The sequence below is a fragment of the Solea senegalensis genome, linkage group LG1, assembly GCF_019176455.1.
Source record: "Solea senegalensis isolate Sse05_10M linkage group LG1, IFAPA_SoseM_1, whole genome shotgun sequence".
Classification (NCBI taxonomy): Eukaryota; Metazoa; Chordata; class Actinopteri; order Pleuronectiformes; family Soleidae; genus Solea; species Solea senegalensis.
In genome coordinates, this window is record NC_058021.1 from 41,791,750 (window position 1) to 41,814,881 (window position 23,132).

Sequence of the window (23,132 nt, forward strand, 5' to 3'; positions counted from 1 at the left end):
TACTGGTTTCATTCCCAGTGCTCAGTCCAGTAACGTTAGTGTCCCCTTGAAGAGTTCATTAGAGCATTTTGTCCACACAGCTTCAATAGCTGCTAAAAAATCTCAATTAGCCAAATACCAAACACTGTTGAGCGCACAGCTGGATTCAATAAATATGCCTCTATGTGTTGGTGAGGAAGTGTTATCTTAAAAGGCTGATGGCTGCTTGGAAAAGGAGTCTCCCCAGTGACTGGAAACCCCTTTCTTGCCTACCCAGTCATTAAGATGTCAGAAGGAATATACCTGGCTGTTGCAATAAAATGTTGGCCAACAGACATTTGCTTAGTCACTAAAGTGTGAGCGATGGCCGCAGTCCTCAGCAGATCAGTGGAAAGAAAAACCTGTCGCCTCACTGCTAAAGTATTCCCACTGACCCTGAACAGCTTTACAGGACAACTTTATTTATTTAACTTTTACAAGTTTATCCTAAAGCTGTTACATGGATGTTTTGTTTTACTGTTACAAAAGCTAAGCGGCAGAAGCCAGAGAAGCCAGTTCCTGTTTGGTTATACCTCATATGAGCAAAGGAGGATGTGCACTGTTTTAATGTCATTCATGCTCTAATGCTTAATAAAGGCACAAGACGTCTGCTAATCGCATGGTTGTAAGGAAAACTATGTAATGTATTATCATTATTATTATTATTATTATTTTTATTATTATTATAAACCCAGAGATTTAAATATCTGCGACAGATAAATGTTCAGATTAGCATTTGCTGACTTGGACAGATTGGAGTTGTGCATAGCAGCTAGATTCTCTGCATATCAGAAAACTGCCAACAAAAACTATCCAACCTGACCTTTATTATAAACACAACCTTGTTTCTTGCAAACCAGAAATACAGTCTACTGTCCAAATAACATTTGGCTTTTTCCATTTGATTTTTCCTGAATAAAATGTCTGACATAACCAGACTGAACATTGCAAATAATCTGGGTCTGAAAATCTTTGATTATTGTCATCAAATATTTGCCCAGTGCAGTTGTGGCATCGCAATTTAGAGGATGCCTTCCTTGGAGGTTACCATTCAAGACCGTTTGTATCACTTCTTTTGAAATCTCCTACAACTGCCCTGACTTGGATTCAAATGACAACACACACCAAGTAAATTCGACCTTTGACCTATCCTTTCACAGCAGTAGTGAACACACAGGCCGGGTGCAGGAGCAGTGGGCAGGAGTGAACAGATGGTATGGTATGGTAAATATGGTATGTCCATGTAGAGGACGATCTGTGAAGCGATCTCATCTGGATCGCTAACAAAGGCAGAATAATGTAGCTGTAGACAAACGTGTAATAATCTAAAAGACTATAATCTCATTTCATGAGGTATGAAAGTCATTGATAATTCCAGCTGGATGGTGCACACTAGTCACATGTCACATGTGGTGAGTTAGGGGATTTACTGTTTACTTCCTCAAACTTAGCCCTCTAATTCCCAGATGTCATCTCTCCCTCTCTTTGTCTCGGTCTGAAGAGGATCTTCCTTCACACACACACACACATTAGAATGTTTGTGAGAATCGTCTTAGTTGAAACAAGTGCTATTGTCACAGAGTCCGACTGTAACTGAATTCTCTGAATAAACATTTTCCTGCACAGCATCAAAGAGGACACTGAGATTTATGTTTGACCACAACAACAAAAAGGAGCACTGAGGAACATTCATTGCCTCCAAATATCCAGTACAGTTCATGACTTCAGGCATCTTCAGTGCACATGTGTCTCTAAGTCCTCTGTCTTTTGCTCTTTTTCTCGTATTCACTGTCATTTCTCTGCAGTGTCTGATTCTCATTAGTCACTTTTTAACTGTACTTTAAGTGCATGTAACACTGACTTTGTCACCGCAGAGTCAGAGGTGTCAGATCGATCCATACTTGACAAATCTGAACGAGTAAAACAGTTGCTTAGTGTTTACATTTAGGTTTGGTCCCCATTAAAGCAGGTGATACAGCTTTAGTTCTATTCATGACACATGTAGAGACGCCACATCTGCACCACTCTACTGTACAGTATACAAGCACCGAGCTGTGTGGCTCGGTCCTGCTCTCTGTGGCCATCAGTGGTACTGCAGCCTCATAGCGGTCCTCTGTTTTTCTTTACTTCATTTCCTTATCTTTAGCTACTTTAGTTTGCATGTTTGCATCAAGGTGTGTCATCTCAGCTAGCAAACCAGATACAGTAGTTTAGCAGGTGCAGTCTGTGGGTAAACTGTGGTTAGGGTTAGGGTTTGGGTTAACCCTAACCCTAAACTAACGCACCCAGAAAATCCTGAACCGAAGACTGAACGGTTTTTAGCCATTTGTCCACAATTCTTTACTTCACGTGTATCATGCATGAAGTCGAGAATCTAGAGTTCTTAAAGACGTGGCGTGCAGGCCATATGGGACCCTCCAGATGATGTCATGTATCCCACCATGTAAAGTAATCAAGTAGTGTTAGTGTTTGTTTTTTATTAATGGATTCATTTTGGTTCTTAAATATGTTTTAATTGTGAACTTTATATTGTTTTAGAAACACAAACATTGTAAATGTGATATTATGATTTGCACGCACTTTACTGTCATTCTTGTTTAACGCTGTATGACATGCTAATTGGTTTCTGTGTGTCTGTCTGTCTGTGTGTCCGTCTGTCTGTGTCAGCCTCCACGTTCAGTGTCAGACTGTCCTTTTACTGCCGACGGCTGCAAACAGGGCTCAGAGAGACTTTAGCTCATGAAATACGAGAAGCTCGGGGCATGTTTAGATTATCACAGACCTCTTCACTCAGCTCACCATAACAGTGTTTACTGCTGAGAGGAAAAGCATTCATCACACACACTTGACAGGAGACATGGAAATAGGATGGCCTCTTCTCATCAGTGTCACTCCTGTGTTTGGAGGCTGAGCATTGGGATGATATATGCCGACCTCACTGCTCACTGGAAGTTACATCCTTTGCTGTACTGTGCTGTGCTCTCATAGTTAAATGGATTAATATGTAAATATGCAACAATTTCAACTTTTTTTTTTGATAATCGTTAGCCACGCTAACTTTGGTTCCGACTTAACTATGTCACCATCTACTGCATCTAGACAGTCATGACATCTAACACATGTATAGTTCCAAGAGGATTCATCTATAACTCTACATGGAGGGATATACTGAATGAAACTGTAAAGTCCTTTCTCAGGTGCTTTTTACATGAGTGGCGCTTTGCTGCTTTTACAGCTTTTCTACATTATTGTGTAACATAAAGCAGAATGGAAGTCAACCTGAACATTGAACACAATGCACCTGCCATAGTTTTAAAATGCTATTTAAGCGAGTATGAGACACAACATTGACATGTTTGGTGTATTTAAAGCTCTAAAACATTTTTAATAATCTTTTCTGAAAAAAAGTAGTGTAGTAGTAGTTGAAAAAGTTTGCATAAAGCTACATTTCAACCACTACAATTGATACATGGTGGCAGCTGATGGTCAAATGGAAGAGAATTGGGCTTGTAACTGCAGGGTTGCCAGTTCAAATCGGTTCCAGTCAAGGGCTGGGTTAAAAAAAGATTGTTAAACTATAACACAACAGACAAACAGTAAACATAAAAAAGTTGTTTATCTGGAGTTAGGACTGACTGACTGACCCAGTGGTGCGTGGCAGTTCTACTGTCTCTGCTCCAGCGTAATGTCAGCAAATGTCACTTTTGTACATACGTGTGTAGTAGTGAAAGCCCACCTTCCCACGCCCCCTAATGATCTCCCACTAGGTGAGGCTGTCTGGGTACCACATGCACCTATAATAAGCAGGCCCAGACAAACATACATTCCACTCAGTGGTTATGCGGTCTGCAGTGTCTAGTATGCATCCCTCTCCACCCCCATCCAGCCACATAGGGCCTTCTAGCTGGATAATTCACTGTAATAAGGAACTCCTTGAAAGTCGGGCTTGACTTAAAGGACGTTTGAGCTCAGAAAAGCTGGTTGTAGGTTTGTTCTTGATGTATTTTTAGGCCTATTGATGGACAGCTGCTTCATTCAACTGGAAGATTTGGGTTCATGGCTCCCAGGTTGGCTGACTACGTGGAGGAAGCAAGTGAATAAAGTCATCATACCGTCACATGAAATATGCCACTGTACATTTAGTAAACAGACGTTTTCCTCTTCACTGCTTAGTGTTTTAGAACAAAATCAAATCACCTGCAGTGCACATTTTTATGAATGACTACAACAGCAGTCACTGAATGTCCATGTTAAAGTAAAAATCGTGTAATTCTGCAGAGTTTCTACTACTACTGTTCCTGAAAAGCGTCAAGATTCCGTATTATTATAAACTTGAAAGTGCTCAGATTAGAAGGAAAATAAAGTCAAGACATTTTTGTTTTTATAGCTGCTCTGGGCAGAACTGTGCATAGAGCAGGGACTTATTATAGAATAATTATACAATGTCATCTTGGTACACATTGGCAGTAAATGCATCAGTTGTAATCATATGCTTCCAGCTACAAAGGGAGCAGCTCGAACGCTTGCTGAACGCTTGCTGTAGAATCTCCCAGAAAAAAAGGAGCTGCATTTAGTCGGCAGGTCCGAGTCCCCTTTGAATCTGAAGACTTTACTTTTAGTTGCTCAGCGTTTACGTTCAGTTGTCTGCCAGTACGGCGACGCTTGTCAAATGAAACCAAACATTTTGGGCCTCAGTCCCAGTTTGAAACATGAACAAGGGGTTCGGACGTTTTCTGCCAAACAACTGACCGACAAAAAAAGTCAACCAACTACCAGAGAGTCAAACTAAAGAGCCCTGGATGCTTTCAAAAAATGTTCCTACTTCTGCAAACACATTCATTACATGAATAATGCAAACAGTACAGACACAACTTATATCAGAAAACTAGTCACACTACTTCATATTTGAGTCAAGCCTTTTAAACACACATTGCCATGAATTAGACAAAAATGGCAATTCCATGAGTTAACAGTTTACCTTTGATAGCTCGTTGTTGTGGTCAATTATTCCCAAAAGACTTTGGCCAGATGTTTATGTACCATGATTGGACTTTTCCTCTGGTGCCACCGTTAGATTTACATCTGTACTCCATGAAATTTGAACACAGCTATTTATGTCATTTTACTGGCAGTAATATAATGCACTGCACACTTTTCAAATGCTTCAGGCTCCCAAAGGAATTTACCATTCATTTTCTCCATTAACATCTCATAATATTCTTCTGAATCACATTTAAACATGTAACTAGTCCGACCAGCTAAGATAAATGACCATGAACCTTTTGGTTCAGAGACTGAAGCAAACACACCATTGTAAATTACTAGGGATGGCATTAAGCAACTTTTGAAAATGTGTTCACAACACATTTGTTGCTGCCCAATTCAAAGAAATAATTCTCCAGCTGTGTAACAAATGTCCTTCTCCCAGAAATAAATAACTCATAATATGATTTGGCTGATTTGTATTTTCATTTGTACAGTCTGTGCATAGTGAGTCATGTGACCGATACTGAGGATTGCATTGGCTTATCTCTACAAATGACCCCTTTCCACTGATTTCCAGCTTGAAATGATTACAGATGATTAGCTCCATGGTGTGATGGTGTGGTCTTCTGCTGTTTTATCTGTTGTGCCTTCAGAAATGGTCCTCTGCAAACCTTTGTTGTGACAAGTGCTCATTTGATTCAGTGTTGCCTTGCCTATATTTTGAATCATTCCCACTTTCCTCTGATTTCTGGCATCAAAGAAATGCACTTTTTTTTTTGTTTGTTGTTGTTTTTTTTTATTTTTGGACCATTCTCTGTAAACACTAGATATGATTGTGTGAGAGAATCCCAGCAGATCAGCAGTTCTCATACTCATTCTCGTCTGTCTGACACCATCAACCACGCAACATTCAAAGTTACTTAAATCAAAGAGCAGTTGAACAGGTGTTCTTAATGTCTTGTATCTATATTTACGCTTGCCAACTGGAACATAGCTGATCTTCACAGCAGTGGTAAGCATTTCCATGGTAACAGAATTTACCACCAATCAAAGATGTTGCCGTTCCACTCGATCCATGGTTCTCTGGTGTTACACCAGTGGTTCGTGGAGGAAAATCAGTAACACTGTTCTACTTTATTTACTAGGGTATTTTGGCCAGAGTGTAGGAAATGAAACAAATAACAAAAACAAAAATGAATGAATTAGTCTAATTTCACTACACCAGTGTGTGTATAGAAAGTATATGTGAAGAAGAGGAGGAGGCCGTTGGGATTTGGGATTGGGATTAATTCTACCTCGGTCTATTTTCACCGCTGTATTTCAACGTTGGCGATTATGGTGTTTCTTTGAGAGGTCAATATTTTCACAGGTGGTCTTAAAAAGTTTGAGAACCACTGCACTGACTTGATGATTGTAATGTATTGTCCTTGACTGGACACAAACATCCAGACTTCTACAGGAGCATATCACATCAACATTTAGCTCAAACCATAGCTCTGTATACATCCTTTATAGCAACACAAACCTGAGTGTATTTGCTGTGGTCCAGTTGAAAAATCAAATGTGGAACACCTTCCCTTCAGCACAGCCGCATATGTGTAATAAATCAGACCTGTAAGCACAACTTTAAAGGCTTTCTGAATAACTATCATTCCCATTATTATTATGAATTCATTTTGAAATCTGCTAAATGTGCCAAAATGCTGTTTGGCTGCACGTGACAATGGCTGCCATCGTACAGTTGAACCCATCCTTCATCTGTACACATGGAAAAATCAAATCAAGAGGGTTAGACTCTATATAGCTACCACCTGTGCTTCCATTCTTTGTTCCAGTCATCTTTAACCATTAATTATGTTCAGGCCTCAGGAGCCCTGCTATCCAACAAGAAAAAAAGAAAAAAAAAAATATGAGCTTCTCAAGGAAACTCCTGGAGTCTGGAAAACATTTCCTCTTGACTGCCGTTGCTTTTATAGCAGCCAGTTTTACATGTATGGACTCTTTGGGATTCCATGTCAAATTCAGCAACATTTAAGAGGTGACTGGTTTTAACATATGACTGATGTGTATTTTTGAGCTGCTCCTCGTTATTTCCCCATTTATTTATGTTGGTTTGTTTATTTGTGGCATTAATGAACATCTACATGTAAACATGCCAGATTACAGCCATTGCTTTAGTCCCTATAGGCAGGTCAGTGGAATAGTGGATGTATGGACAAGAAAACAACAACAACAAACCAGAAATATACATACTGTATACAAACAGACGATAACAACTAGCACAACATCACTTTTTTCATGTCCGATACCGATATCACAACTGATATCCATGTTGCTCCTGGCAGTGTTTGAGTGGATGATGAGGGATAGAAAATGTGCTGTGTGAATGGGTGAGTGAAAACTGTACAGCAGCTTTGAGTGGTCATCAAGACTAATGTGGTTTATAAACCAAACCATTTGTGCTGATGAATTTCAAAGACAATTCTCCAAGTGTATAATGACTATTATGCTTCCATAAAGAAGAAATAAAGTTCTTTATCCAAGTTCAAAGTTCATATCACAGTTCCAAGTTCTTTGTCACAGTTTGGTTTTAGTTCTTAGGTCGTTTTCACACCTAACAGTCCGCAAGAGTCAGTATGAGCGGCGACTTAGTTCAATTAAGGGCTGCAACATTCAGACGGTCCGAGTTTGCTTTCAGTGGAACTAACAGAACCTTTTGAATAACCTATTCCCCTCCTCGCCTGAGGCGGCGCTGCATCAAGAATTACTGATTACACGACAACAATGAACAAGAATGTTGGTTAAAGCAGGGCAACAGAGCAAAACATGGAGCTGCATCAAATCCTATCGTTTTATGTGAATACGCTGTATCTGTGTATCCGCTATCGTTATACACATGCATATGTTTTGGTTGTGTTTACCCACAATGCTCTGCTTTGTAGTCTGCTTTCTCCATTTGGTTCATTTGAAGCGAACTGAGACCTACGTTTTTAGGGTGGAGAGTTCACTTCTTTGTCAAAGTTTGAAGTTCTTTATCACTGTTTGAAATTCAATTCAATTTTATTTGTATAGCGTCAAATCACAACATACATTATTTCAAGGCACTGTACATAGACAACATCATCGAGAGCAGAGAAACCCAACAATTCACACGATGAGCAAACACCAGGCGTCAGTGGAGAGAAACAACAGAAGAAGAAACCTCTGACAGAACCAGTATCTGCCTCGACCGGTTGGGGTGAAAGTAAAAATGAGGGACAGAGGGGACAGAAAGGGGGGAGACAAAGGACAAGAGGGAGGTGAGGTAGAGACAGAAGAAAGATAATTCAAAGTTTGAAGATCTTTATCACGGTTCAGAGTTCTTTATCAGAGTTTACCGTTCTTAATCAAAGTTCTTTATTACAGTTTATTAAGTTATTTATCATTGTTTGAACTTCTTTATCAAAGTTCCAAGATGATTATCATAGTTCCTCTCATCTCCTCAGTCTCATCTTCTTCTCAACGTTCTTCATCAAAGCTCAAAGTTCTCCACCTGACCGCTCTCTCATCTGCTCCGTCTTTTTTTAATCTTCGTTTGAAGTTCTCTTCATACTCATCCTCATTATTTTATCTTCATCCTGTAATGCTCCTCTCAGTCCCATCCCCTCCCTCCCTCCCCCCTGGTCCCTTCCTGCAGTATGGGCTGAAGCCCCCATAGTTAACTTGTTAACGCGGGAAGTTCAGAGAGCTTTGTGTTAGGATACACTTTTGTCCTGGAGTGTGATGCTGCTGCTGCTCCAGAGGCTGCTGCTGCTGCTCCAGAGGCTGCTGCTGCTGCTGCTGCTGCTGCTGCTGCTGCTGCTCCAGAGGCTGCTGCTGCTGCTCCAGAGGCTGCTGCTGCTGCTGCTCCAGAGGCTGCTGCTGCTGCTGCTGCTGCTGCTGCTCCAGGGGCTGCTGCTGCTGCTGCCCCAGAGGCTGCTGCTGCTGCTCACGCAGATCACTCCAGATCACATGGGGGCGGGTCCTCGCGCAACTTTCCCGACCGGTGATTTGATGAACGGAGGATTTTCCAGTGTCAGTCTCGTGCTCTCGGTTCATGCTCAGTTTTGCGGTGTTTGTCCAGCCTCCTGACGGTGCGCAGCAGAGTGATTTGCGCTTCTGTTTTTTTTTCTTCTTCCTTCAGCATCAGTCTGAGCGCTGGGCTTGAGGGGGAGCGGACCTGTAGGGCCCAGACTGACTGTGAGAGGCATCTTTATACTTGACACACATGGAGCTCTAGTATAAGCACGTTCTTTGTGGATTGTGGAAGGGAGAGATTTTCCTTTATTTATTTATTTTTTTTAGAAAAAAAAAAAGGTAGCCCGGTTTCTGTACAACTGCGGGCCCCGCTCAACCATGGAGATGCAAAGATGGAACACCAGGTGGAAAACGAAAAGTTGTCTATGGGACTCAACGCTCACCGCACTGGTTTCATTCATTTTAATTCTGCAAGCTGCCACAGCCAGTGCAGGTAAGACTTCTCATGTTTGCTGCTCATCTCAGTCTCTGGTGTCCATGTGTGAGGGGCCAAAACTGAGCTGTCCACTTTATTAGCAGTTAAAGGCAGAGAGAGGCTGCTCATGTCATCTCTGTACACATTTACCTTATCAATGATCATCATGGAGGCATTTATCTTTTAAAGGCAATCACTAATGGACATTAATCAAGTCTATTATGTCACATCGTCCAAGTTGGTTTAACGGTCATCACACCTGTATGTTTACTCACCTGAAACGTATTGTTATACTTATTGTGTTTATTATTTCATCACAATTGTTGGCTAAATTAGATTTGTCTACAGGAAAAAAGACATTCTGTCTCCCAGGTGTGGCCAGAGAGGGAGAGAGAGAGAGAGAGAGAGAGAGTTCAATGATTAATGAGCAGTGATGGATCTGTCACTTTGTCACATAATTACAGACGTTTAAACTCATCACAGTGCTTAAATGTTTCCATTCCATCCCTTTTCTTTCTGGAAACGATTCAAGATTTAAAGCATTAGTAGACTCTCATAGAGAGTTAATTAAGTTTTATTTTCAAAACAACTGTGGACTGAGAGTTTGAAAAAAATGTGGTTTTGTTTGCTGAGCTGTGGGCTGTGCTGTTGTTGACAGAATAAAAAAGTGAATCATCTGTAGGTTTTGTGGTGAATGTAAGAAAATGTTGAAAGACAGTGGGGCAAAATATTGTGGAATTCTGGAAGTGAAATTCCTGAGGAGTCACCGTCTTTCCATATTATCTTGGATCCCACTGAGTCCATGAAGGGGCGTTGATGGAAAAAAAGGAGAGGAAAAAAAACCTGGGGTATTTTTCCTCTGCTTAAAAAGACATATGTGGGTCACATTAACGTCTGCGATTATATTCCCTTTGTCTGGAGTCACTGATATCCACAGGGTAACGTGACTGCAGCCAAGTTCACTGTCTATTCAAGTGCTGTATGTATCTGCTGAGACGCTTACGTTAAAATATTTATGGAAATATATTTTCATAGGAAATACAGTTGTTATTTTTCACCCTTTAAAGAGTTTTCTTCTGTCATTAAAGTGACAGAAATCATGTTGATTTAAAAACTTTAACTAATGTTGGTGATTTTTATCATCCATCAAGTCAAGTAATCAAGTAATCAGACCTGACTGAGGGAGCATTTGTTTGTATACAGCACCGGTGCAGGGGTGGGTGGGGGCTGAAGGAGTGCTGAAGTTTTTTTCACTCTCACTCATCTTCTACCGCTTTATCCTCCACGTGAAGGTCACGGGGGAAGGTCACTGGGGAAGGTCACAGGGGAAGGTCACAGGGGCGCTGGCGCCTATCTCAGCTGACATAAAGCAACAGTATGCACAGGGTTTTTTTGAGCAGTAGAATTCAATCCTGAAAGTTTTTGTGGGTGTGTCTTTGTGTTTTTGTGGCTATGTTGCTTCATTAGCTCAATGTTGCTGCTGCCTACGTCTGTCTTGACTAACAAATCACCTCCTGAGTGAAACGCGGGAATGACATGCAGCTATACTGAGAAACAGAGCTGATCAGCAACGTGTGAATTCATTTCACAAACCTTTCTATCTTACGGACATTTGTTAATATTTCATAGTCAATTCCACGTCTGTTACATTCAAATCATTGTCAAATGAGTTCACACAATGCAGATTAAGTCTGTCATCACCACACGACTCTCTGTGTCTCACAGGTGAAGCTGTGCTTTGTTTTATGTCAAGACAGATGGACACGACAGCAACATCGCTCGAGTAAAGCACAAAGTCTGAGTAGGAAAACACCTCCAAGCACCTGAGGGAAATTTCAGATAATTCTACACCGACTGCAGTTAGCAGTTTGGTGGTGGTAAATGCTTCTGGCTACGTCTCCACACCTACAGTATCCACACAAACACGGTCAGGTCTGATTGTATCAGTTGACAAAGCCCATTTCAGATTAAGGACACAGCTTACAAATAACTTGTATGTACAAACATTAACCACATGGGTGGCGAGCACCAGTGCCTCACAGGGAAAAGGTCATGGGTTTGAGACCCAGTCTGGTTCTCCAGTTCCCTCCCACAGTCCAAAAACATGCAGAGGTTGACTGTAGGTGTGAATGTGAGAATGAATGGACGACATTTGCCCTATGCTGTGGTTGGCTAGCCAAATGTTACACACTGCAGCTTTAAATTAGCCTTTAATCAAATATCCAAAAGAGATATATGTTGATTAAGACCTACCACATTTGGAACATCATCATCATCATCATCATCATCTATAGCTGTTAAGTCATGTGATATATAGAGAAACCACCCAGCTGAGGGCAGATGGCAGAGAGCTCCCCAAAGATGAAAAGATCATTAAAGCAAATACCACAGTTGCATGGCTTGCTGGTTGCCCATCTTTCTTCACTCTGACTGATATTTAAACTCACCATAATTGCATGATGTGCTTGCAAACATTTACAGGCTTTGCAGTGTACTTTAATTACTGCCTGTGCTGCCAACTCTCAGTCGATGGCAGTGACACAAAAAAAGACCTTCGAGACATCGCGGGATGCTGCTTCACAGACACTCAGGATGTCACAGATTTAAACATCAATCACAAGTCTGAACTAAAACAAACTGTGAGCGTGTGATGAGTTACGAGATAAGGATTACACGTCGAGTCCATCGAGCTGAAAACGAGCTGAGATTCTAATGTGTGAACGTTTGCGAGTTAAATTGCTTTAATGATGTTATGAGAGGTTTCTCGTGTCAGTGCATGTTTTGCTGCCTCGAGGGAAATCACACTTCTCTGTCATGTTAGTTGTAGCTTGTTAACACGGCAGATAGTATATCAGAGTCACCGAGCGCAGCCAGAGAGATATGTCATTAAAAATCAGAGAGACTGACAAATTACCCCCCAGACAAGACTGCTGAGAGTCTGAAACTGCTTTGGTACCTTCAGCACGAGAGAACTGTCTTCCCTTCTCTCTCTTGTGGTTTCCATCCTTATCATTAGAATATGGTTTATTTTATGTCTTTTTCTTGCGTCGCAAACTCCTGTGAGATGGAGAGGCTTTTAGAAGGCACTGCCTACTCATTTGGGGTCTTTAATGGTTTTGGGATATTGCCCGTGTTTCAGGGCTTCTGTGAAGCGGCGGCTGTGAAAGGAGTGGGGCGGGAGAGTTGGTTGTGGTGCGGGTGGGCAGGTGTGCGCTTGGAGGGGGGGGTTGTGTGGTGGTGGTGGTTCAGTCCAGGCCAATTCAGCACATCTGGAATATATGAGGCCTTGAGGTATGCAGTAATGCAGAAAGACATTCTGAAACTCACAAAGAGACCTTTAGTCGAAGCTTTCTTTCTTTTTTTCAGGAACCAGTAGCTCTGTGCTGAAGACAATATTCAGAAGGGCCACAGACTATTTTCTTTTTATAAGGCACTTGGTGTGAGGCTTAAATCTTGGCACTTTGTCCCTCACATTTGTAGTTTATTCTGTCTGTGTGCGAGTCAACAGTCTGGTCTGTTAAATGGATCGTTCCTCGATGTCAGTTATAATGCTTTTTTTCTCTTAATCTCCTCCCCATTTATGACAAAGTTACTGTGGGACTGAATTTATTAGAAATCAAAAGAAGATGTTCTGCTTGGCTTGATTGATCCCAGTACTCAGCATAAACTCCTTTCCATCATGACAACGGCAGATCCCCAATACTTAACAAAGAAAAATAAGAAAATAAAAATAAAAATAAAAGTCCTTCTGTATGTGTTTGAATCAAGTAACTGCTCATGCTCTTATTTTTCTGGTCATTGGAGAGGTAGCTACAGTGATGGGGCCTTGGTCTCATGTATGTTTAGTTAGGGGGGGGGTATGGGGAGTGGTGCCAGGGCCATAATGGGTTCCGCATGTGGGCTTGTCGCTCCACCCACCACATCCCATCCCCCACTCCACCCCTTCTGGTCACTAAAAGTGAACAGGAACCACACAATCAGCACTTCATATCTTCACGTGCAACATGACTTCCAAAAATGGAACTTTTAAATGTTGGTTATGATGAAATGAGTTTAGGTTAAGAGAAAGAAACTATGGTTCGTAACAGTATGCGCTGCTCTATTCATCTACAGTGTTATCATTTAAATAGTATTCTCATGGCTAGTCCAAGCTGTTTTGGTTGGTCTTTGTCTCTTGACCACATTTCCCTCCCTGTTCATGTGGTTTGTGAGTCGTGGCTCACGGCTGATGACCTGATGTCCTGCTGTGTGGACGTCAAGGAAAGCTCCTGTCTGATGCCTTCAAATACATTTCCCACGGTTTTATTTGTCCATCACATGAACACATGAATCCAGATTTGACATTAAGTCTCTTTTCTGAATTATTTTTTAATGCCTTATCATCAGATTTTCAGCTGACCATATACTGCCTCTCCACTCATTGGAAATACAAAATTAGTGGTGTGATGTCTGGACATGGATGTGCTTGGTTTGTGGTTTTTAAAACTTCTAGGTGACATTGTTATTCATAGTATTGGAACTCTGTTGTCTTTTAAGATTCTCTTTTCAGTTGACACACTTTCTGGAAAGTTTGTAAATCAAACTTTTCACTGGGCCAATACGACAATGATACTACTGTGGTCTTTAAAACTGCTGCAATTTACCATATAATCGATTTATTGATTACAGAATTAATCATCCACTATTTTTCAATCAATTTGTTTCTTAATATTTTAAACAAGTACTTATGTGTGAATATTTACTGGTTTTCTGCTCCATATAACAAAGACATAATTAAAACTGAATAATTTGGTGGTTTGCGGACAAAGCAAGATTTTATAGACAGAAATTAATCGATTAATTGACTGTTTCACTTAGATTACATAATTCTGATGAATATCAATCTCAAAAAAACGTTTCATGGTCCTCCGATAATCCAGAAACGACATTCACTGCTTTCCAGGAGACATGTAGCTTTGTCAGTTCTGTATGTACATGTACTTTTCTATCTACCACAACACTCTAATGACTTAAAGAATTAAAGGCCATCTCTTACTTTAGACTGGCAGATGTGTATTAAATCAAAAATGACGCCGCACTTTACGTCAGCGCTCCTGGTTTTTCAGTGGTCTTAGAACATACCCTGTGAGACAGCTTAAATTCCCCTGTAATCACACTATAATTGATGATGTGCCTCGAGGGGAATGGGAGAGATTGAGTTTAAGAGCGAAAACAGGCAATGATGAGGTTGATGAAGGATGCTGAGGGTAAAAAGTACAAGTCTGTGGAGTAGTATCACCCCTCAGTTCCAGTACCATTGACAGGAACAAATCATGAAATATCAGGGAGCTCGTAAAGCTGCCTCTATCTGTGCTTTTATTCCAACAATCCAGTGAACAGCAGCAATGACTTTTATCATCCCGTAGATGCTGTACCATTTTTTGTTGTTGGGGTTAGCAGTGGGGGTGAGGAGGGGCCGGTTCCTCTGTGAGCAGCCAAAAGAGATTAATGAGCGTAAATGTTGACTTATCATCAAAATGCCAGGTCCCATCAGACTTTCTATTAACTGTTGAAATGACTGTGAAATTGCATACTACTTTTACAACATGTACATCCATAAAACATCGCAGTAAAAGGCATTTTCCTCCATAATCTCATACATCATCCTTATTTTGTTACTTAAATTATATTCCTGTGTTCTGTATATTCATTCTTTTCTTTAGTTCCTGCCCTTAGCAGACTGGTAATGTATTTCAACAGTTGATTTCTGATTGAATTGAATTATATAGCTGCACTTAAATTGAGCTTCATAGAAGTAAGTTCTACTCTTTCAGGAACATGAAAAACCATGAGTAGAAATATCTGTGTTGTATTTATTTACGATTGAGTATAATTGATCACTACAGTCAATTCTTTATTTTGCCTCCACAGCTGATCCAGTGGATGTACTGAAGGTGCTAGACTTCCGCAGCTCTCCTGAAGGAGTACGGAAAACAGCGGGCTTCTGCACCGTGCGGAGAGGATCCAAACCTGATGTCGCTTACAGAGTGGGAAAACAGGCCCAAATCAGTGCTCCAACCAAGCAGCTCTTCCCCGGTAACTCCTCTCTGCTCGAATCAACGCAGTTTAGCAGCATTTACTCTGAATCTGAACCAGTTGGCTCTGGATTTCACGAAAACACAGAAAAGCTGCACTTTTCACCAACACTGTCATGGTTTTTATCAAAGAATACCAAAGATATGAACACATGCTAAAATAATGTAACATTGATGCGTGCAATACTTTTTTTGAGGACCACTTCCCTCAAGATAGTTAGCATTTTATTTCATTGGCTCTCACTTCCTGGAAGTAAAGAACTTCAAATAAACACCCGTGTCCAACATCTGAATGTCATTTGAGCAAATAAAGAGGTCCAGAAATGGAAGGAGATTGTTTTGCAAAGTAATGAGTGTATTTTTGTAAAACCACGCTAATGTAGATTTAAGACAGGATCGCTGACATCATTTTTCTATAAAATGAGCTACGCTGCCTTTATCTAAGAGACTACAACCATGTTATTAGCTCTGTGAGATGTTAACATGCTTACATTGACAAGAATGTCAGCTTTGCATTTTAGCTAGTTATCGTTGGCTATTTAGTGCCAAATATACGATGCAGGTGATTCTGGATTCAGGAATATCTCAAAAAAATCAAGTTATTGAAATCACGTAATCTACACAACCAGTTGCAAATAATTCAATTACCTTTGGAGAGCTATGACCTCTACGAATGAGAAGCTACACAGACATCTGACAGGAATACTATTAGATTCATAGTATTTAGTTCAAAATTGTTTGACAAACTACGAATAGAGTAGTATAGAATAATCACGAATAGAACACAAAGGAAGAAAAGGACAAAACATAATGTCTGTGTCATAGACTGTAGTGTAGTCTTCAGGTCTGGTAAGTGACGCCAATGAAAAAAGTGCTAAAACCTGTATTTTGTGAATACACTGTATGTCTAAAAAAGGATCCTACTTCTTACTCGATTTAAAACAACAAAACATTTGCCTGAGGCTATATGGTCTCAATTGCGAGTTTATTTTCTTCTCCAATACAACATGATGTCCATGTAAAATGGAAAATTAAGTGGGATACACTTAAGGCTATGTGGTGTGATTGACCGAGAATGTCACGCATGGCAGATGGCCGGTTGTCTGTAAGATCCAGCCCTCATTTCTTCCCCAGCTCCAAACTCATCCAAATTTTATAGCCTGGGTGAACCCAGTCGAAACTGCTAGCTTTCGCTCTGCAGACACGTCTGGCAACGACGGCAGCAGCTTTTGCATACGTCCAATATGGTGGCCACCGAAGAGCAGCTGTCTTTAGATTCGACTGTTGCTGCCATTTTAAGTGACTTGCTCCATGCAGCTCCCCCAGAGAAAAGTCATTACTAACTATTATTAACCATCACTTCTGTCACTCTGTATACATTACCCTGATCACTGCTGTGATTGGTTGTAGATATATCCAATTGTGTACAGAGGCATTTTGATTTACATCCTTTGATCACACCTCTTGGAAGTAGGAGATGACTACACCCCAGATTCATGCACTAAAGAGATTGAGATGCGGTCTGGCGCTAGCCAGGCTAACAAGTATGGTCTCATCTGGTTTCAAAAAGCCAAGGTTGAAATGGCCAAACTGCAGATCTTGAGGTTTCAAATATGCAGTTCACAAACCAACGGTGATGTCACAGTGGGTTGCCATTTGGTCTGTCTAAACTTTGTAGCAATCCATGGTACAGATATTTTAAGTGGTGACTCACCCACAAAGTGTCATCCCTAAAGCCATGCCACGCGTTACACATTTTATTGCTGCTCAAATACACCATTTTTTATACCCTATAAAGTATGACTGATGTTTTTCATTCACTGTCTGGTATAATTTGATGGAAAACTAAAATCATCTTAAAGATTCATCATCTCTCATCAATAATGATGTAATGAATAACTTAATTGAAGCTCTCTGCTATAAGCACCTGCCTTCAAAAATGCAGTCCAGACATTCAGCAATTGTTTGCTACAGTATGTGTTCAGTGGTGTTTGAGTAGAGCACATAGTGCATGAGCTTCGCTCAGCACATGGCAAATGAAATCTCATATAAACATATGACTCAAGTAGAGCAACACCAGATTTTTGTTACATGATATTTTGGGGAAAACCACAATTTATTTCTGCAAATCAATGAGAGGAGTGTTTCGTTTGATGCTTTGTGGAGTGGCCCTGTCAATAAAATGTCTGTCCTCAAATTTGATTGCTGGCAGCGTTGGATATGGCGTGGTTGGATGACGTCATGAAATCCAGCAGAGGTTTCATATTGAATGCACATTCCCTGATTCAATAACTGATGTCTGGCTGTTTGTTAGATATACAGCCATGTTTATTTTATTTGGAAGTCCACTTGGAGAAACTGAACAAACGATTTGATTAGGTTTCCTACTTTCTTACACTCTTTGCTTTGTTCATTGCCACTCATTAACACATACGATATGATATAAAGAACCAGTGCCATTTTGATTGCTGTAAAAAACCCATTACAGATCATTTCTTTATAGCTGGGATGGATTGTTGAACACTAGGTTGTGCAGTACAGATACTGTTTACCAGTGCAATATTTGTTCATCTTCTCAAATTTGACTTGCTTTCAAGGAATGAAAGAAACACAATAGATTTAGGAATTGTATGTGAATGTTCTCAATCAAAGAAGATATGTGCAATCAGGCCAGTGCTCAGATGTTTGAGATGTAAAATGAATCTAGTGGCATCATTGCTGTTGGTTCTTTTCAGAGTACGTCAAGATCTCTGACAGCTTTATTAATTAACACTGCTTCAGGCTCAGTTGTCTAGATGTTAAATTTGAAGAGAGAATCTTAGTGAACTAGTAAACTTGACACTATTCAGTTCAGTCATTACAATCCAGTTGTTCTTGCAATGACATCAGTGGGAGATTGATTTGTATCAGAGGTGAATAGACCTATACTGATACCAATAACACAGTCTTGAGTATCTTCTGATATTGATATGAGTCTGATAGTCTTTTTAAAACACATTATGTCAATATACGTAGGTCCACACAGCTCACATTATTAGTGATATTTTTAAGATCTTATTGGAATATAGGTATTTCTTTTTGCAATATTTTAGAAGTTTTATGCCAGATGCCCTTCCTGAAGCAACCGTCCCCATTTAACCAGGCTTGGGACCAGCACTAGGAGTACAGTGGATGTGGCCACCCAGTGGCTGGGTTCCTTTTTCCAATATTTAATGTAGTCATTTTCACCAGTATCGGACCAATAATAATACCTATTGGTTCATTGCCATGTGTTACATATTTAGTAGAGTGCGGTTTGAGTCACATTTTTCTGTCCCAACCCGACTGAGCCTGAGATAATATTTACGAAACCCAACCTGTCAGGTGACCTGTATTTTTTTTCCAGAGCCTGACCTGAACCTGACATGTGCTCTGTATTTTTGTATGAGCCAGAAACAGTCAGCTGATGGTGGTTGTTAGCCTTTATTTATGGTTATGGCAAACGGCAAGATGTTTCACCAAAAGAAATTCAAACGACAATGTCAGTTGATGTGGCCTAACCAGACCTCTGCTCGACAATCATTTCTGGATTTTGCCAGAAGTCCCGTTGGGTCCGGATGGACTCTGGCAGGGTATCCATGCTCTGATAGGCAGTTAAAATCAATTAGCCAGTTGGCTTAGCACAGAGCCAAGAACCAGGAAGAATCAGCTGGTGTCAATGTGGGTCTATGTGTTCGAGTAATATCCATGGTGAGATGTAACTCAGAAGAAAAAAGGAATGGTTTTTGCTCAAAATATTTCTTTAATGAAGAAGAGTGGTCGATTATCTGCAACATCCTTAGAAATGCAGAGAACACTCCTTTCTTGTTTTCCCACAAGAGCTTTTTAACACAATGCAAATGGAAAGACTGTGGTTACACTGAGTTGTTCCCATGTGTGAATCAGATGCAGAGCAACGCTGTAAAACCTCAGACAAAAATTTGCACTCACCCAAACCGTTTACACTACATACTGAATCTATTGGGTTTTTACCAACGTATCAAACTACTGTTTGATGCCTGCTGTTTGTTTAACCTTCAGGGGGAGTTTTCCCAGAAGATTTCTCCATCATGTTTACCATTAAGCCCAAGGCTGGCCTCCAGACCTTCCTGATGTCCGTGTACAACAAGCAAGGCATCCAGCAGCTCGGTGTGGAGGTGGGCCGTGCCCCTGTCTTCCTGTATGAGGACCAAAATGGCAAACCTGCCCCCGAGGAGTACCCCTTCTTTCGCTCCATCAACCTTGCAGATGGAAAGTAAGTGACTGGTTCAGAGATGGCAGATATTTTTTGTGCATCTTTGCCTTTCTGAGTCCCACTGTGTAGCCAGAGGAACTCAAGGAATTTCCAGTGATGAATTCAAAATATCAAGTTCCATGTGAAGCTTTGGTAATTGGCTCAAAAACAAAGCAGCATATTTTGAGGCTCAGCTTGAGTACTTTATCAAGATTTATGGCCTTTATTTTATGCTAAACCAAACCAGTCTGCTTTACATATTTTCTCAAGCACCCAGAACACACTTAACTGTTCAAGTCTGGTAAACTGAGACAACCCTTAGGATTTATTGTCATCACTTTTGTTCTGTCATTAATACCATATGGAACTAATTGTACAGTAATAGTATTGTAAAGAAATTGTAAAGTGCATCGTTAAAATTATAAGGAGTGGTGCACTGGTTCCGGATCTGCAGCCAAATGATAGAAATACAAACAACTTTTAAAAGTTGCCGTTAATTATTTGCACAAATGCTAACAAAAACAATTTAAAGTTATCCCATATGTGGCTCTTTGGCTTAAATGATAGCAGATGAAATAACAGGCTCAATTTACAATCATTAAAATCACTCTTACATTTGCATAGTTCAGCTTCCAGTTTATACACAGTTTTACACCATTACAATTGAAATTTCAAAAAAAACAATCTATAATCTCTATATACAAACCAGGGATTTATTAAATATCATCATATGATTATACAGATTTACACGGGCAAGCTACATTAATGACCCAAGCAAACACTTTGTGTGTTATTTATTTACTTCTTACATAGAGAATTGTGTAAAACAGTTTAATGTATAGTCTTTGGGCTTTTTAGCCTTAATTTGATCGGGCAGATAATTGTGAAAGGGGTAGAGCCATCGGTGCCCTGCTTCTCCTTTTTCACCATTCAGATGTTGGATTTTTATATATTATCAAAAGATAATGTATCTATTGAGACTAACACATGCAGTGTGTTGCTCTTGTGCTGCACAGATGGCATCGTGTAGCTATCAGCGTGGAAAAGAAGAGTGTCACCATCATTGTGGACTGTAAGAAGAAGGTGACCAGGCCGCTCAAACGAGGTGACCAGGCTGTTATCAACACAGAGGGCATTACTGTCTTTGGCACCAGAATCCTGGATGATGAGGTCTTTGAGGTAAGACAACCACATTTTTGCCCACTTGGGATGCTCAACATGTTTAAGAAAATGACCACTATCTCAGCTATACTTTGACTACTTACCTGGAACATTGGCACAAGTGTCACTTTGCTTCATAAAACATACAGTACATTTCCCTTTCCCCCCTAGAAATGTAGATGGTAGAGCTATGCTGTTTCCTCCTTCCTTTTTCTAAGGGTAAGCTAAGCTAAGCTAAGCCTTGTCACCCTAAACTAAATGAGAATTTCAACAAGGTTAGCATAGGGTGAGCTTTAGCTAGTCAGCCTATGCTAGCCTTGTTAATACACTTGACATGAAGTATCAACATTTTCACCTCGGTTAGCATAGAGGGACTTGTCACCACCGAATATGAGTAGGATTTGCAAATTCAGTATAAGCTCTGACACTAATACGTGCGGTAAAAAGACTACTTCAGGACATTTACACTGTTTTTTTTGCAAACATATTGCAGACACTCACCACTAGATTGAAGTGATTATGTTTCTTTCAGGCAGTTTAGAAGGCTTACCAAGATGCAGGCAATTTCTCTATTCTGTTTGTAATTGAAAGCATATTGTGAACCCCACTTTGATTGAATCTTATTTACTCTTTGTGAAGCACAGTTGTGAATAATTGGATTGTCTAATACTTTAATTCCACATGCTTTAAGGCTGACAATTTATGTGTCTTTAACTTGTGCGTATAGCAAATGGTGAATTTTATTGGCCAGAACAACAATATTGGCTTTGTGTACTTATTGGCAACAGCTATGGGCAATGTCTGTGGTGAGGCTACTTGCACAGTGGGTTGTTGTCAACACTGGGTTGACTTAACAAGACTGAGACAATACAAGACTGAGTCCTAATTGTCATGAAACATGAAGAGAGTGCTATTTAGGGTGCATGAATACTTCTATTATTTGTGAGATGACTGTTTTCCTAAGTAGAGAGTATGAATTCACAGCTGGGTGTACAGACACAGAGGTGGCAATAATAAAATGAAGTGCCAAGCTACCATGTTTAGCACAGGTAGCTTTGAGCAGAGTGGAAAAAGTGGGCTGAATACTAGCACATGAAGACAATCGCCTTCCTTTGATGTCTACATGTGGAATGCTTGCAAAGTAGAACAGCCTGCAAATTGTTTGCCTCCAGGTTAGAGATAACTTTCCACTGAGGAGCCACTTGAAATCAGGGAGCACTGATTTCTCCACTGATCCACTGAATGTGATCTGCTTTTTGTTAAAAAGGTTATAATGACTAAATATAGACTCTTGACTCTTGACCGAATAAAACTTGCTTAAATAGCAACTTAACACAGGCTGTATGTTGAATGAACCACTTTGAGATGTAATTGCTTTGGATGTTTGACCTTAAAAGTAGTTTAAAACCACAATTAATGCTTTCTTTATGTATATAACATGATTTGAAAGTATTGATACGAGGGCTGGGCTGCAGCTAACAGTCATTTTCATAACTGATTAATTGGTCAACTTTTTTTGATTAATCGAGTAATAGTTTGTCTTCTTTTCTCCACAAACCAAAATAATTCAGTTTCAATGATTTATTTGTTATATGGAGCAGAGAAACCAGACAATATCCACTTTTAAGAACTTGTTTTAATTATACATTTTAAAACCAATTAAGTAATTATACAATTATATTACAATTAATTTAGTGAATGCTGATGATTTGAGGTGCGAATTTGAATTTTAAATTTGTGTACATTTGAAACTCACTTTAGGCCAGTGGTCACCAACGTGGTGCCCTCGGGCACCTGGTAGCCCGCGAGCAGCCAACGAGGTGCCCGTGGGCACATTTCACTTCACTTCACTTGCATGTATCCATATGATCACTGAGTAAAAAGTCCTTGATATTGTTTATACAAACTGTGATAATCATTAGGAGTAAGCACTGGAATTAATGAATGCATAATATTCATCATTTAAATGGTAAATTGCACAAAATAATAAAAATGAATATGGTAGCCCTCCATATTATTCTCTACCCTTCAGGTAGCTCTCGGTCTCAAAAAGGTTGGTGACCCCTGCTTTAGGCAAAGCACACTGAGCACAACCAATGACTGTTACATTTACTAGGCTGTAAGAGTGAAAACCACAGTTTTTAAAGCTGAGGCTGTATTTAGGGTAATT

At 40.1% G+C, this 23,132-nt stretch overlaps 1 protein-coding gene across 2 annotated transcripts in view; it reads left to right on the plus strand.

Moving 5' to 3' along the window:
* The first annotated feature begins 9,135 nt into the window (after nt 1-9,135).
* LOC122775789 (collagen alpha-1(XI) chain-like) overlaps nt 9,136-23,132 on the plus strand; it is a 93,198-nt gene continuing 79,201 nt past the window's right edge. For both annotated transcript variants that reach the window (XM_044035967.1, XM_044035976.1), the window contains exons 1-4: nt 9,136-9,493; nt 15,386-15,550; nt 19,609-19,822; nt 20,818-20,980. In XM_044035967.1, coding sequence (XP_043891902.1) covers nt 9,379-9,493; nt 15,386-15,550; nt 19,609-19,822; nt 20,818-20,980 — 657 coding nt within the window. In that variant the 5' untranslated portion in view covers nt 9,136-9,378. The remainder of the gene's footprint in view (nt 9,494-15,385; nt 15,551-19,608; nt 19,823-20,817; nt 20,981-23,132) is intronic.